General features: G+C 37.0%; 2 protein-coding genes across 3 annotated transcripts in view; both read right to left on the bottom strand.

Moving 5' to 3' along the window:
- The window catches only part of rassf4a (Ras association domain family member 4a), a 29685-nt gene extending 21030 nt beyond the window's left edge, over nucleotides 1-8655 (bottom strand). Inside the window, exon 1 of one of the 2 annotated variants that reach the window (XM_055030174.1) lies at nucleotides 8637-8655. The gene's annotated coding sequence lies outside the window, so the exon portion shown is untranslated. Of the gene's footprint in view, nucleotides 1-3207; nucleotides 3293-8636 lie in introns of those variants that run through there. The other variant, XM_055030173.1, reaches the window with a different exon arrangement.
- On the bottom strand, nucleotides 5822-12870 carry tmem72 (transmembrane protein 72). The gene is made up of 5 exons (XM_055030185.1): nucleotides 12598-12870; nucleotides 9170-9236; nucleotides 8637-8708; nucleotides 7194-7333; nucleotides 5822-6456 (listed from the first exon to the last, which is right to left on the bottom strand). Exons 1-5 carry the CDS (start codon nucleotides 12671-12673, stop codon nucleotides 6035-6037), a joined length of 777 nt encoding a protein of 258 aa, XP_054886160.1. The 5' UTR covers nucleotides 12674-12870; the 3' UTR covers nucleotides 5822-6034.
- Between the last annotated feature and the right edge of the window lie 4953 nt (nucleotides 12871-17823).

Raw genomic sequence — 17823 nt, forward strand, 5'->3', positions numbered from 1 at the left:
AATCAGGAAACAGATAATACTGTCTGGGTTTGAGAAGTGATGTGTAGAAAGTCTGGTGATAACTCACCTAAAACACAGAGTATGAAAAAAATGAGATATTCTTTCCTTTCATACTGATGTTTTACTTTTTACTAAAACAATATACACCATGGGCATTTTGTGTAAAAATCCCAAACAGAGGCCACATCAGCACCTCTGATGACCTCTGTTCCTTTCCAGTACCAACCAGCCGGAGAACTGAGACAGGATATCCATAAAAGGATGTCCAGATTGTTTCTAATACATATTTATACACACTGAAAGATGCATCAATTTTCCATAACCTCCGGGATTCCAGTCTGTCACCATTATGATAAATTATTTAACCTTCACACGTGTCTGCACAGAAGATGGACTAAGCTTGATGTGTACAGTGCTTTACAAAAGTATTCATAGGACTTGAAGCTAAACATTTTTGCTTCAAGAGTAATGTTAATCTATACGTTTTTAAAGAAGGCCACACAATACAGTTCCTTAACATCAGAAAAACTATGCATATTTTTGCCTTTAGTATGGAGCTTTTATTGTAATTTAGATGCCTTTTTTTCTGGGATTGCTGCCAGAGTCAACAAAATATTAAATGGTGTCTAAAACTATTAAAATGAGTTTTTTAATCTTAGATAAACAAACTGCCCCTGAATATTAGTAGGCAAACACCAAATGTTTCATCCATTTCAATGTAAAGCTGCTTTGTGGAGGTCTTACAGTTTTGCTACAGAACATTAGAGGACAAACTAACACTGTATATCAACCTTAACCAATAGAAACAAGCTGAACACCAATGATAGGAAGAGCAAAGGAAATAAATACAGGGCAATTCTTTTGAGAGGAGGTTTACCTCGCAGGAATATAACAAACCTAAACAAACACAAATCAGTGGTTATTAACCTTTTTATAATAAAACTACCGCAGGAAATAACTGAGGTTTCTTAGTTGTGTTATTTTTCAGAGACAGTGCAGAAGGTTATGCGCAAGTATAACACATGGCTGCCCCATGTTAAAAACATATTGATCATTGCACTAATAAACATTTCTGATAGATATGTCATCAAAACTTTCACACAAACTGTAATGTATAATTTCCGCAGATACCTGCAGTGTTTAAAAATAGGGTAAAATGTAAAGAGAGTATTCACAGTTTTTATGGCCTATTGCAATTTATAGTTAGCTTGTCAGTGAGGACAGCAGCTAGCATATTGCACTAGGGAATTGAGAACATCAGACTCTCATGTTGGGTTTGGGTTGGGTTCAACCTCAGAAGTGATTGTGGAGTAAACATCACACCTGATTCTGAAAATTAACTGTTTGAAATTTACTGTCACACTGTGCAATGTGTCCAATCTAATGAGGGTTTTGGGACAATCATTGATTGAGGAATAAAATTTTATGTGAACTTTGAAGCAGCACACAAAAAGGGCATCACAGTTTGTCTTTTCTATGAAAACGTCCCCCCTTGCATATTGACAAGATCAATATGACATTATTACAGATATTTTATTGAGTAGGTTTTATCCTACTTGGTTTTGTCTTGCTTCTGAATCATATGGTCAAACTTAAGCAACTTCATGAAGTGGCCAGAGAACATGTTTGATCAAATTCATCTTTATCCAAAGTCTCTGCATGCCAAACAGTTGGAGTCTTCTCTTAACAGCCCTGTGTTAAGAGAAGACTCCCAAACATGATGTAGAGAATTTCTATCTTTTTCGTTGAGGATTGACGTCTCTATACAGGACAAAGTGATAGAGAAACAGATTTGGTCCACCTGGCATTGTTTATCTAAAAAAGTATTGTGCATATATCTACATTTTTTATTCAGTTTATTTATTTAATTATGTATTTCTAACAAAATCTTGCAAATCTATTTCTTGTAGTCCTTTGCACCACTTTTTAGTGTATTTTGTAGCTGAAAGGTTTTACATGCTGTTGTTTGTACTGTCTGTTTAGTTTTTCTCTCTATTTTCCCCATGTGAATATTATCTATTGTCTGATTTGCAAATGTGATCTTATAGATAGATGCCCATTTAACTGTTGAAATGAACAGCCACATCCTCTTGTACTTGGTTATTTACTGTTCATTTAGTGCTAAATGTAAGTTCTCTAAATTTTCTCATCTGTACTTCTCTTTTTCTTAGTTTCAATTTGACTCCAAAATACATTTTACTTGAACAACTCATCTGTTTGGCAATTTGTTCAAAATTAAAGTTAATGGTTGATGTCAGTATTTCCTATGGGCACGAAAGTCAACTGGTGGTACTCCTATTACTGATTTATGGACTTGGATCAAAGCGTGTGCATGTGTCAGGATGCTCCAGCTAAAGTCCACAAAATTGAGATTTTGTGGCAGACACCAGCTTCAAAGCTGCTCAGATGCTCTCCTTTCAGTCTGGGGTATCGGTTAAATTTACAGATATCAGAGAAAAGGGGGATGAATACAAATACATATTAACTTCATATTGTTTTTTGTTTTTTCAATCAACCTCACAGTTATTCGTTGTTTTACTCCATCAAATTCAATCTCGACAAAATGCATCTGAGCTTCTGACTGAAACGTGACATAGTGTGAATTAGCGCTATTACCAACGCTATTTGTTGTTCTGTCTGTATGAAAGTGATGCTCAGCTCTACAAAAACAGGATCTTCCTTGTGAGCCGTCTCTGTCCCAATGTGTGTGTGTTCTCCCGGTGGACAAAGAACCCTCATTGCAGCCTGTGATTGGTTTGATCATCCCGAAATCCGCATCTAATTATCGCACCTCCAGCGGCCAACAGCGCCAGAAGACAAGAAACGTCCAAAAAAAGAAAAAAAAAAGAAAAAAAAAGAACTCCAGATTGCATCCAAAGATTGTGCAAAAAAAAAAATGCAAAACGATTGTAGCATAAAAACCCACATCAGAATAAATGTGGGTGAGGAGATGCACCTTCAGATGACTTGACGTGGTCATTTCTAGTCACTGCACAATTAACATGAGAGCAAAGCGAGCAGGAGCTCACTAAAGTTACATTAAAACCACTCCCTTCTGTATTTATATTTTCAGCACAAAAAGTGGAAATTTACCGCAATCCAACTTCCGAAGTAACATTATTTTTAATTTTTTTCATAACCTCAGTAAACTCCCCCGCCTCTTCATCTTGCTGTGAAAGCCCCGAAATGAATGATATTGTTTCCTACCATATCAGAGTGCGACCCCGTCCTCTTCCGTGAGTCTGCCAGCGATGTATTCTCCTTATCTTTTCTAGTGTTATGCCTTTTTGCCCGAGCGGTATTCTGAGAGGGGATACAAAGCGGACAAGGAACAGAGCCAATAGCAGCAGGCATCGCCTCTCCTCAGCCAATCACCGTTCAGTGTGGGCGGGACCTCATTGACGGTACTCTAAAAGCCATGCAGCGAAAACGCTTCAGTATCTGACCGTTGTCTCAGTAAAATACATTATCACTGAGAACTTATTCATTTAAAAAAAATGAAATGTTGCATAGATTCATTAAACACAACTTGGATGAAGAGAGTTCAGACTTCTAAATAATTAAAATAATAAAAATAAAAAAATGACAATTAGAAAAATACATATGATCAAAAAGGTTTGAAGCGGAAATGTTGTTCATACAGTTAGGGAGAAGATTGTTCATTTTAAAGGTGTCTAGCCCGTGACATCCTTCTCTAGGAAGATAAGTCGCTAAAGAAGCTTGTCTCAATATAAAGTGATGTATCAGAGCATATTATGGGAAAGTTAAGTGGAAAGAAAACAGTTTTTTTTTAGTTTTCTGTGACGTGGATTGCTCACTACACCAAGAGCCATCACATGTAGATATATAGTACGTCATATTTTCTGACAATAAATCAGAGAAAAATACCATAAGTGTTTTAATGGTCTATGAAGTAAAAATGACAGAACTTATGCTCAGAAGTCCAAAATCCTTTTTTAAAATTTATTTTATTTTATATATTTTTTTTAAATAAAAACATATAAAAATAAAGATTCCTGTGCCTGAAGGTTCTGAGGAAGGATGCTCCAAGTTGCTAAAGATTGAAGTTTCCACAGTCATTGATAATTTCAAGAGCTTTGCAGCGCGACAAGATTATTAAAATGAGTAGAAATAAGGGGCACCAGGTGGTTCAGTGGACCAGTGCGCCATATGCAGAGCATACAGTCTCAACAGGCTGTCCCAGCTGCATGTTCTCTTCTTCTCTGTTTGACCTGCTTCCTGACAAGCTGCTAATGAATAGACTAGTCAAAGAACTGAAACCCCCCCCCCCAACAAAACAATATAATTTATATCTTTAAGTGCATTCCTCCTTAGGTAATGAATGTACTTTGTGAGTACTACTCACAGAAATTAACTTCTCAATGACCCTCTATAGATAGAGTACTCTAACTTTCCACTTGTCCCAGTGCACAAGTTTTTATTATAATTTATAATGATCCTCATGTTAAACTGATTACTAAACAAACAAAATACCCACACAACTTGAGTTAGTGCATATTATTCTCTCTCTGCACAGCAGAGCTGAAGTTCCTGCAGCCTGGGAAGATTTATTTCACCCATCCTGTTTTTGAGTCTGGATCTGCCATCTCGGGAACTATATCAGGGTGGAAACAAGAGCTGAAGGAAGTCTCTCTAACCCTGCGTCTGAATGGGAGCTATGATTTACCATGCACAAAGGAAGTGAGCTGTTCCAACAGCTGACCAACTTCCCTCTTAGAAAACAGTTCTGTAAAAAAATAAAAAATAAAAAAATGGGGAAAAGATGGTGGAGTGCTTCTGAAAATATGCAGCCTGATTATTATGGGGTCACTCTGCTGCTAATTTACCAGAAATCTTTGTAAGGGTAATAACAGAACTCAGGATGTGGGCCAGTGAGTGAATTCAGCATGCTCCAAACAAAGACTCTCTGTCTTTTTTTATAACTCACCAGAACATCTCATCTCGCCTGACTTGATTCACATGTTAAGACACAAAGCAATCAAACAAAGCAACAGAGGGAAGTAGCTGCAGGGGATGTGATTTGTTTCACTTGTTTAAGCTTTGGGATATTTCTGTGTGTTTTCACGTGTTTGACACCAGATATATCTGTGAAGAGCATTTTTTGTTTCTTTTGATGAATGAGGTGCTGTGTTCTTTTTGATTCCCTCTGCTGAGAGATCGCTGTTTTCAGTCGTACATGTTTCACACCTGCAGCTGAGTGAACAAAGGACCAGGAGGTTTGGGGTGCATTCTTTGGCAGCACTATTGATTCACAACCTGAACAAAGAGGGGGACATGCATCTTTCACACCCTGATAAAAACCAGGAGAAAACAAATCATTTTCTTATCACCCAGGCCCACACAAATATGTTAATTTTATGATTCATGCAGCTATGTTACGATCTCTAGACCACAATAGTAGCCACAGTAGCAAGAGCTACTATTAATCCATATTGTGGCGAGACACAGGCCTGTGGTAGTGGTTGTGCAGCCTATCTTACATTTCTCTAATCACCATAATAACATGGGCTCCCCTCCCAGAGCTCCGTCTCCATGGTCACCGCTCACACATGACATACACACAATGAGGAGGCTTGAATGTGACTAACACATGCGTCCACACATGTCTGCTCCTTCGTTTACACACTTCTGCATATTTTCTTTTTCCTCTGAATGAAGAAATCAGCTGATCTAATTTGTGAGCTTATGAATAATGCATGCATCAGTAACTGCATTTGTCCACCTTAGCATCTGCTCTTCAATCAACGCTGGCTTAGCAAAAACAGGCAATCAGACTAAAAGCTACCACGTGCTCGTTCAGAAAAAAATGGTTTTATTTTATTTTTTTATTGCTTTTGCAGTGATATTTTAGACATTTTTAAAGGGAAAAAATAAAGAGATTTGTACATTTCTTGCGAACGGCAACAATCAGTAGATCAGAGCAACACCATGCTTGTTTGGCTATTTTCCATTTTTGCACCAAGTCTGAATATATATGCATGCTTCGCAATTTGCAAAAAGGAACATCACTTGTTCAGTCGGTGATCATAGGTGCAGTGTCTGAGGTGGTGTCTGGTTCAGACTCATTCATCTCCTCCATCTCCCTTTCGACAGGCTCCTCCCTCTCTCTGAACCAAAGCATCTCTTTCCACCTTCTCCTCCTTTCTGTGTGAGCAGGTGCTACTGTTTGCACTTGCTCCAGCATGGCCTGGACGCTCTCTGCTCTCTGTTGTGGCTCAAAGCTGCAATCTGGGTCTGTGAGAGTCATTTCCTCTCCCTTTCTTCCTGTCACTGCCTGGAAGAACGAGGATGTGCCGTTGGAGCCAGATCTTTTTGTTACGCAGATAGTTGTTAGGCTTTGGTCACTGTTGCTCTCTGGTGAACTCTTGGGAGACTTGGTCTTTGCTTTCTTGCTTAGTATGAAGTTGAAAAATGCTGTTACCAAAAGCATTGATCCTGCAGTCAAAAATTACATGCCTTTATTTATGGTTGCCAACAGAATACTGCATGCCTTGCAAAATATTCACACCCCTAAACATTTTTTGTAAATGTTGTCACATTACAACCACAAACTTCAAGGTATTCTTTGGACAAAATAAAGCTCAGAATTCCATACTAATCCAAAAGGACAAGTTTTCAAAAGATTAGATAGAAGGAGAAAAAATACAAAGCATTCCTCAAAAAAACCTGTTAGAAGATGAAAGACATCTGAGACTGGGAAGGAGGCTCACATTCCAGCATATTCATGGGACACAATGGCTCAACCTACCTCAGTTTGTGCAATTTGCAAAGAACAATAGGTAGCAATTTCTATACTTAGATTTGTTGGAATTTAATATCTCCTAAAAGACCAGTAATGGGGCTAAATTGAAATGATTGAATTACAAATATTCTAAAATCATGTTTTTTAGTTTCATTTCACATTCATCCCTTATTTTGTCTGTTATCTAAGCTATCAAGAGAAGATACTGTTGCTTCTGGTCGTAACAAAATGTGAAAAAGTTCAAGAAGTGCAAATACATTTGCAAGGCACTTTTATTTTCATGGTGAAAATAAATTATGCTTGTAAAAGCGTGCAGATTTTTTCTTATTGCATCAGATTCAGGCATCCCATACTCACCCAAATACTAAGCCATCAGGTTTTAGAGCAAAAGTATTTACAGCCGTTAATGCTGCACAAGCTATTTTTTTACCTGGGATGATTGCGTGCCAAACCAACACAGGGTGCAAGAAGCAGACCACTGACATGATGGAGTAGTAGAGGAATTTATGAAAGCCTCCAACACGAGCCATCTTCCCCCACAAGACAAATACTTGCCAGTTTGGAGGACAGCTGAAGATTTAAAGGGAAAATTATGAGAACAGCAGCTGGAAAGTACAGTCTACAAGGAGTTTTACATTTAGCATTCTTTCTTAAAAATCTGAGACAATTAGAACAGAGAAAGAAAGACAAGTCTGCCCTCTCATGGACATTCAAGTTAGGTAATAAACTAGAATGTGTGCTGCAGCGATGCTTGGATTTTGCGAAGCGTATTAGCAGACAGTGTCTTACATGCAGTGAGAGTAAACAGCACGTACTTGGAGAATCAGTGTGACATTCTTATTTGTTCTTGGGACGGATCCTAATAGAAAATATTCTCAAGTAAAAGAATATAACCTTCAATGACACAAGCAGTTTGAATAAATGCTATGTTTAAACAGTAGGCATTTGTATGAATGTCCACTGTTTTTTCTGCTCTTGTTAACGTTCTCGTATTTGCCACATCCAGTTAGCGATGAGTAATTTGCAGCTGCATGGGAGATGCTAATGCATTCTAACACTAATCAGCCTCGTCTTGCAAGGAGATGGTCTAAATCCACAGCTACAACGATCCTGGTTAAACTGAGAATGTGAAACTGGTCTTTTTTCACATTCTTAGCTGGGGGGAGATAAATGATAATTTGTAAGACAGATCATAACAAGAATTGTTAGATGTGAACTCAAAACATTAGAATTAAGGCATTTAATTGGCGGCAAAAATGATTAAAACTCTCAATCAAAAGTGAACAATATAAAAACAAATAGTATAACTGTGGTCACTTTAAGTGCGAGAAGGAGAGTTTTGTTCATAATATAATTTGTCTCACAGCTGTGTGGTTTATGGTGCATTCAATTTGCCCTAAACATTCACAATTTCAAAGTTCAAAGCTGTTTAAACAAACAAACTAACACCCTGCAGTTGGGGTCTCAAAATAACCCAGAGTTTAATTGAAAATGGCTGCTTTGCATAAAAAAAAAAAAAAAACAAACAACAAAAAAAAACCCATTTAATTTAACCAGTGTGAACTGCATATTTGCACTTCTGGTGGTTTTTATGTCACTAAATTAGAATCAAACATGACATAAAGCAGGAAACATGGTGTTTCAGTTGGAGGGAGAGATGCTGTTATTAGCAGGCACTGCCAATATTACTCATTCATTCACACATTCATTTTTAAAACGCTTTAAAACAGAAGGGAACCAAAGTGATATATAAAAAAAAATACAAGATGACCATCCAAAACCCAACTTATGGGACAAATTTAACTGGACATTACAATTATGTTCCTTATTCAAAAGTTCCAAACCAAAATTTTTCGGATGGTTGTGTACTTACGGCATACACATGGACAGTAGGGAATCCAGAAAGTATGCCAACTCAAACATCATGATGCCGACAGAGGATGTTCTGCCGAAAGGGAGAAGCATGTAAACAAACAGAATGTCAGTGATGCAACAATTTTTATGTGCTATAAACTCCATATAAATAACTTGGGTTTGCATTTTTGCAGACACTATAAAATTATATTTTGTGTGGAGATAGCTTATGGTGTGTAAAACCAAAATAAACTGTCTCTGTCCCAGGAGAGATGTTTTCCTCCGGTTTTGTGGGAGTTTGGCTTTGATACAATAATATTAGGAGGAGTAGGAGGACAGCTTCCCCTTCTGCACTCTGCCCCTCCGTTTAGCCTTTTGACTCCTGCAAGTGTTATCATTATAAAACAGATTATAACCTGAAGTCATGTTTTGAAAGCCCACAGACCACTTTTATTTTTTGATATGTTACAAAGAAGAGGTAAAAAAGAAGAACAGAATTAAGTTTTGCAGAAATTGTGGAGCATGAAGTAGCTTAAAAATGTAAGCACTTACATCAGGTAGATGCCAAGGCTGTTGAATTCTCCCTGTTGTACTGTCTCTACTCCCACAGCACACAACACTGAACAATAAAAGGATAAATGAGTTGCTTAGTGTTGGAGTAATGAGCAGATTCCGTCCACCAGATGTCAGAGTCAGATCATTGTTTGCTCGGGGTTCTGCTGGACTAGGATTAACACCTCAAACTAAGATAAATATGTTTAATATTTTCACAAGCGGACGTTGTTCTCAGTTTTTCCCACCATATTTTACCCCACACTGCTTTTCTGTATTTCTCACAGTCTTTCTTGAGGCTCTTCTGTTCTTCTTTTACACATTTGTGTATAAGTAGCAGAACATAAAAACTAATCTAAACTTTGCCTTACAGCCTATTTTTTATTTTATTTTAACCCCCTCATGCAGAGCCAACTTAAAATCATCCATTAAATTAAGTACCAGTAATTTTTGTAATTGTTACCATTTATTCTCTCATTGACACAGAACTCTGATAATAGCTTGCTCATTATTGGAGTTACACTCAAGCATTGGTGTCAACAGATGACTTCACAATGAGTCAATAATGACAAGTCCAGCGTCACCAAGCCAGTTTGCCCAATTTTCTAGAAAAAGAATGCTGCACCATGCCAAAAGTCTGCACGTTAAATTATATTTGTGCTCTCATAACAACATCCAGATGTCTGCGATTCAAACCAGCTTGTACACAATCATGGTTAGAAAAAAGTCTTGGACAATTCATTGGTTTGTAATCACACTGATTCATAAAATCTTGGTTTGTAAACATCAAGAGATGTTGGCTCCTCAGCGATGCTAACAATATCATCCATTTCGACATTCTTGCAAATACGTTGGAGCAATGCTATCTGGAATCACATATTTCAAAATGAACTTTGGAAGAAAAGGTAAATGATGGACATTGGTCTTAAATTGCCAAAGAGGTAAAAAAAAAATCATAATTTGCTCATGTAAGATCTTTAGAAAGTTTTCTAACTCAAAACTTCTGTATAATTAATTTTGAAGTAGAAAAAGAAGAAAATACATATGTAACACCAAGCATCAGCTTGTTCAAAAACGACATGAAAATGGCTGAATTTCTGTAAGATTTTATACAGACTTACTTTGCAAACTGTTTTAAAAATATTACAAATTTTGCATGTAAAAGTTCACTTGTAATCCTAACTGATCAAACCCAGAGTGAAACGAAGTCTACTTACGTAAATCATCTATTTATGCAATGCATGTCTTATTTCAATTGAAGATATCAGTAAGAAAGACAAAAATAGCCTTGAATTAAAGTTGGAGCATAAACCTTCTAAAAGGCAGAAAAAGCCCACATAAAATGAGAGAAATTCCTTCCTGGTTTAAAGGAGTGTTTACAAGCTGTGATACTTGCCAAAGGGGTTGTTTCTGAACATTGACCATGTCCAGTGGCAACTAAGATTTTGTTCCAGATCTAACACTAATAAAAAAAAGAACTATATTAGCATATTGGGGAAATACTACATGTTTCTTTTTTGCCTTTAAAAACCATCTTTCTTTTTCTAGCTGCTTTTTTTATAATAATGCAAAAATGTTACTCATTAATTCTTTCAGGCCACTTCACTCACAACTCCAAATGGATATCCCACAAATTTGATTACTGACTAAAACATCTTTGAAATGACTGTGAAACCTTTGTGCAATAACCTGTATTTTCCCTATGAGATAAGTTCGGTAATGCAACAATCGCTGTTTGACATATGGAAGCAATTTCTTTGGCTGGTGTACTCCAAAATCCAGAGATGCAATCTTTGCTGGAGGGAAGCTATGGGAATGTGACTTAAACATGTTCTGGTAGCTTGGATAGTGAAAGGGGAATTAACGCTGCATATAGCTCAGCTGGATATTAACATACATGCGCACCCTGCATAAACGTCTGCAGCGAACACACACAGAGGCCAAAGGAGTGACTCAGACGTGGAGACGCGTGAACAGGCAGCCGCTCAGACAGAGGCACATGCACACACAAACCAAAAGCATACATACATGTGTTTTTACACATAAAAACCCAAAAAAACAATGCACTGTTGTGGGCGTAAATGTACAACAGCTTGTTCAGTTAAGCCCTATAACCCAGCTGGATATGAGTCTTATAGCTGGTATGATGTGAGGCACATGTCTCCAAGTTAATGTTCATTGTCTGCAGCTGTCTGAATTTAAGAAGAGGGGTCCCATGTTTTTCAAGGAGGAACTTGAGAGCTGCTCCTTCCATGTAGGTTTAATGTGCTGAGGGTAATCGTGTGTCTGAGGAAACCACAGGAGGAGGAACAATGATAGCTTACCATCAAGTGTGCCTTTATGTGTACTTACAGTATATCAACAGAGTGGTTTCAGGACTACAGCTGACCTTTGTTGAAATATGATCTTTTATTGTAGTACAATGTCTTGCAAAAATATGCTCACACCTTGAACTTATCACATTGTCCTTGCATTTTAGCCAGAAACGTCAACGTATAAAAGAATTTAATGTGATTTATAAACTTTAGAAAGTTGAAGAAGTCTTCTACGACAAATCTGATTTTCTACAAATCCAGAGCAGATAAGTACTTAGCATATTTATGAATCTCAGCACCTGTTAGATGGAGATCTGGCCAGGTGTTAACCTCTGAGAGCAGGAAGTTAATTGGGAGGAGCTTTGGACTTTGGATAATGATAGTTGACTCTGCTAAGTTTTCTGTTAAGATTGCCCTGCATATACTCCACTTCATCTTCCAATAATCTACCCTCATTTGCTTTCATTTCTTTTGCTTAAAAAAGCATCATAACAACATGCTGTGCTTCCATCATCATAAAATGCGTTCAGAAGAGTTATGTAGAGTTGCCTTTCCTCCACAGATAGAGTTTTGCAGTTAATCAGAAACATCTTGTCTGACCAGAACATCTTGTGGCCGTCTTTCATCTTAGACCTTTTAGACACTTTACTGTGAAACTCCTGGCTTCTTCTCCAAATAATGCTGTCCGTAACTGAGGTGGCATAACCATTTTTCCAGCATGTGGACTGTGTTTAATACCGCTTCCTTTTTTAGATTAAGGTTTAAATATTGCTTTTTCAAAACATGTCCTTCATAATTAGGCACTAATTTTGTTCAAAAACATAAAATCCTAGTAAAATACATGAAGTATTATGACTGTAACATTTCAAAAGTAGAAAGAAAATCTATTTCTATAAATAATTTGAAGCACTGTACAGTTTAGAATATATTTTCAGTATGAGAAGCAGTCAAAACAAAAGCCCTGGTGTACTGCATGTTCTGAATTTTCAATAGCTTTTTCTTGCTCCCTTGATCCTCAAAAGTTCACTGGGATAATAAATTCCTTACATTTAACTGAATCCCTTTAGATATTTCTTCTTTGCAACACTTTTCAATAAGGCCCACAAGTCTTACCTGTTGCTGTAGAAACACCAAGGATTCTGCAAGCGCACTCCACCACAGTCCACCATACGCTCCCTGAGTTCCCCATATTATTTTCACTGTTTTTTTTCCAAATTCAGCCTCTATTTGTGCTCTCAGAGTCTCGTCTCTAAAGACGCATTTACTTGGACGGTTGACTGATAGTTGGACGAACAGTAACAGCGAAAGTCGTGCAATCCATCAGTGTCGTGATGCGAAGCCCCCCGGAGAGGACAAGTTCACCTCGAGAAATTTTGTGGCTCACTGCTCCTGTTGCTCCAGTAACTGCTAATCACTCTCACACAAGCACCCAGCACAAGTTTTACAAAGGCTTTCTGCTCTTGCACCAAGGTGAAACTGTTCAGCTCAGGGTCATTTGATCAGCCAGTCGCATTTTGCATTTAAGCTGGTTAAAAATTACCTCTTAAGAACTAATATGAAACTGCCCTACATGCACACATACAGCATTAACAATAACTCCAGTCAAGGCCTTGAAAACTAAAAGAAATAAAAGGCCAGAACTCCTTTATTCCTCTTCTTAAGTTATTTCAAAACTTTTCCAAGCAGTATAATCTGCCCATCTTAAAGGCATCCATCAGTGCCTGAAAGCTCACTGATTGCAGCTCTGTTTCAGCATGAGTGTGCTCTGATGGCATGCAAACTATAACTTGCGTCAGCATACGTAAAAGCAGTTTCAACAGTTTTGGAGATATCATAAACAAAATTCACTTTAACGCACCAGTGAAATTGTGTATAAGGAGTAGTATAATGGATGAGGGACAAAGCAGCACAGAAACAAACAGACCGCCTCTGACATATTCACGCATACATGAAAGTCAGAGCAAATAACTGGCAGGCCTGAAACTTGACAAAGGTGTGAGCTTGTTCAGGCACAGCAACAGTCTTCTGAAACAAGAAAACAAAGTCACAAAGTTCACAAATGCAAACACACACGGATTCCTGGAACAGGCCAAAGTAAACTAAATAAATCTCTCTAAATCTTCAACAAAGACGCTTTTGTGTTATTGTACCAGTTTCGCTTGTTTCTAGCTTAGGAATCAGGTTATTTGTGGTTTGCCACTGAGAAGGTGTGTGGCCAAAACTGCAGACAGGAAATATAAAAAAGAAAACTAATCCTGTAAGGGATACTGAATGATATATACTTCTTCTTTTTCACATGTTCCCTTATGGTCTTGATAAAACACAGTCACATTTATTGCTGTAAAATTTTCCATGTTAAACAATTGCAGTTAGATTTTAAGGTAATACGTGGCGGTGGACATTTCTGCCATTTTGCAGTGAAGCAATAAGCACATAGTCAGCAACACAATCTGATTGGCCATTAGCCAAGCTGCTTGAAAAGCTGCTCAGTCAGTGGGACTAAAGAAAACAAAATTGTCTGAAGTGATTCACAGACTGGATTGTGACACTAAAATATGCATCTTTTGCATTACACATATGTTTAACTGGTCTTCAATGCAATATCTTGCAATCTATGGTGTGTTTTAAGAAATGTTCTATAAGCACTTTTACTTATATACATTTCAATGTGTTTCATACACTGTTTATGTCTTCAAATGTCTAACTCATTATGGTTTAAAGGGTACAAAGGGTATAAACAGCAGAATTTAATGTAGTAAAATTGTGATAGTATTAAAGTTTTTTCGTCTACACTCCTGATTCAATGCCCCTATCTATAAAAGCAATGTTTATCAATTCTGGTCCTCAAAGACTGCTGCCCTGCATATTAAAGATAAGTGATTTAAATCAGAACATGCTCTTAAAAATATTGCAAGATCTACTCTGCCTGCCATCAAGTGCTACATCAGTTTCAGTAGCTTCACATTTATTAAAAATTTTCTTAAACATTCTCAAAGTGCCTTGAACAGCGCACTCTCTCCTCAGTCACAAATAATCATGAACTTTAATGTATCCTATTTACGTTTACACACATTACTAAAGAATGGAAAAACTACTCAAATGTGCCTTTTTATGGTTTTTATGAATCAAATCTGAACAACATTGTCTCATTTTTGGCTGAGGTTAGAGATTATGTGAAGGACAGAAAGAACCTCATATGACTTCAGAACTGAATGTTGCAGATCAATATGAATTTCAAAATGTTGGTAAATAATATATATTCTAACAAAAACAAAACAAAAAGAAACAATTCCCTCCATTTTTTAAGAAAGTGACTTTCAAAGGCTTACACCGGATTCTATATATAGACTTGAGATTTTTTTGTGAAATATTTTCAAACCCATGTATTCTCTTGCTTCTAGCTTCTAGTTTTCTGATGGTATTTGCAGTTATGACTAATTAAATTCAAATGAAATGCACTGAAGCTTGTGGTTGGAATGAAACAAAGTGTGGGTACTTCTGGAAATTACAATAAACAGATGTAAAAAAAAAAAAAAAAAAAAAAAAAAAAAAAAAATATATATATATATATATATATATATATATATATATATATAGATCTGTGAAGCAAATATGGTTCAGCTTCACTGTTGAATGATATCTGATCTTTGAACGAGAGGAGACTGAACCACAAACTCTGCTTGTGTAGATGATGTGCAGAAAATGATAGCATAAAACAATAACATTCTGAGGACATCTTGAATGAATCAAATGGATGTTTTGAGCATCGAGTATTGTACGCTTAGAAAATAATAAACAAAAAATGTGTCCTGTCTATCTAAGCCATGTCATAATGTCTGCAGCTCTGAAAGTTAGATTGTTGTTTTAGTATTGTGCTTGGAATGTTCACAGTTTGCATTTCTTTATAGTTTGCAAGAAGTAACATTGCTTTTCAATCATCCTTAAGTGCAATTTTGTCCTTTGCATCTCCATACTTTGCTTCCTGAAGCTAGTCTGTTGCCTTTGATTTTGTGTTTATTGACCAATTATTGGAGTATGCCTGAGGGAAGTCCTCTTGGAAACTGTGCCAATTTTTATGAGACTGTAGTCTAATACTACGGCTTTAATGTGTTCTTTTGTTTTCATTTCTGTGTAGCAGAATTGTAGACAACATCACAGACTACCGGATCCTCTGCATCCTCTTTGTTTCTTCCCACTCCCCATCACCTTATAGTCCCTTCTACATTATGCATCCTAAGACTTTTTACTATCATCATTTTGCATTCTCAGTCTTTTTTTTTTTTTTCCGAATGTTCCCATTGGTACTAGACATGAGATTAACCAGGCTTTGCTCTTTGAGACCTCTCTCTTGTTTTTCCCCGCTCAGTCACATTCAACCCTGTGTGGGTGTCTGGTATGTGTCAGAACCAGTAAAAACAGCTCTAATCTTAATTACACAAGCAGCTTTATTACCCTGCTCCAGTGATCTGATAAATCAATAAACAAGTTCTTTTCGAAGCAGAATGATCACAGCATATTTTAGTGCCCTCCACAATTTTTCCACATCTCTGGTAAATGTGTGGCAAAAACCTCAAATTAAATAATCTTTTATTTCAGTAGCTTGTTCACACATTGTAAATTACCTGCCTCAGGTCTATTTTTTAAAGCAGATGGTCTCTCGTTGTACTAAAGCATTCTTCAATACCCAGCAGAAAATCATGATGGCTTTTGGGTAAGCTAGCCAGGTGCTCTTGCAACCCAGATCATGGCACTTCCACTTCAGTTCTTTGCAGTCGGTATTTCCTGGAATGCTTTCTAATGTCCAAATAATTCACTTCCAGTGTTTTCTGTCCAACCAACATTGTTCCAGAAGTGCTGGTCTTTGTCTTAATGTTTTTTCTTAGAGAGTGAATGTTTCCTGTTTGCAAACTGTACCAACAAACATTAAACTGGTGCATATTCTGTCTGATTTTACTGACATGCATTTTCATTTCAACAATGAGAAACATCATGACAGTGCAGAATTGACATTTTGAGGGGATTTTTTGTTGATCATCTTTTGCAACATATTCATGGTGGTCCTGCTTAGAAAATCTGTCCTGGACGTTTTGGAAGTTGTTTCTGATGTTTTTCACTTGTAGACTACTTTCCAGACAGTGGAATGGGTGATGTTAAATCCCAGTGCAATCCTCTTTTCAAAGGCTCTCAGACAGCTCTTATCATCTCACCATGGTGTGGATTGTCACTTTAACGATCAAGAGCATACCAAACTGAATGTCTGAGGTTTAGACAGGGTAAACCTCCTTCAAATATGGTAAGTAATGGTATTCTAATCATGTGTGTCAGATGCAATACAGCTGTGTTCAATTTTAAGTAATTAGTTTGGAATGAAACTAGTTCTTTGCAAGAAAATGTGTTTTGTTTAAAAATTTAATTTAAAGAAAATATTAAAAGGTATTTTTTTCAGTTTTTATATTTACATTATTTCACTAAATGTGCCTCAAATTTTTACATTTTCAAATAAGTAAGAAAAGCACAATAGCTTTCATATGGAGTGTAAAGAAATTTCACCTGGCAGTGCTTTCCAGGTTACCAGCAACCAAGCAACAGTTCTACAAATACCAATGCAGGGAGTCACCTAGTGGTAGAGAAGTACTGGTACAATTCAGCACAGAAATTGATGCCTACTGAGCAGCAACAAATGCATTTACAGGAAGGAATGTTTTCTTTCCCCCTTTCTCAGATGCTTCTAATAAGAGCAACAAAGGGCAACTGCAGAGAGATGAAGAGCAGACATGGGAGGAGGAGGAAGTCAGAGGTTGTGAAATAGAAACAAATCATACACAAAGATTTTGTGAAGACAGAAAAGATATGTCATGTCATTCTGCTCAGTATCTTACCGTAACCTCAAATTATATTAATCGTTATCAAGCGTTAAAATGCATTGCTTCAGCTCCGCGCAGTTTAGTGGATGTCTGCAGAAAACTGCACAAGTAACAATTGGGTCAAAGTCTTTCACAATAAAACAAAATACAATTTCTTTGCATCATTAAGGTGTGGAAAGGGAAAAAATAAAATAAACATACAACACCTCCACAGAAAAACAGCATGGCCATGTTTTATGTTGAATGTATTTTTAGTGTTAACTAACCTAATCCTACTTTGTGAATTTGTACCTGCAGACTATTTACATTATTTGTGGAGGTTTTTTGTTGTTACTGAGCGGTCTCACAGTGAGGCTTTTGTCATATTACTTCTTGGACCGCTGCCGGCTGTCTTTGCAGAGCTTTTCAGAGCTTTGCAGGCTTTGTGAGGCTTGAAGACTGATATAATTCATTTCTTTATTTGCTGCTGTAAAAA

The sequence above is a fragment of the Poeciliopsis prolifica genome, unplaced genomic scaffold (assembly GCF_027474105.1).
Source record: "Poeciliopsis prolifica strain line A6 unplaced genomic scaffold, Auburn_PproV2 SCAFFOLD005, whole genome shotgun sequence".
NCBI lineage: Eukaryota > Metazoa > Chordata > Actinopteri > Cyprinodontiformes > Poeciliidae > Poeciliopsis > Poeciliopsis prolifica.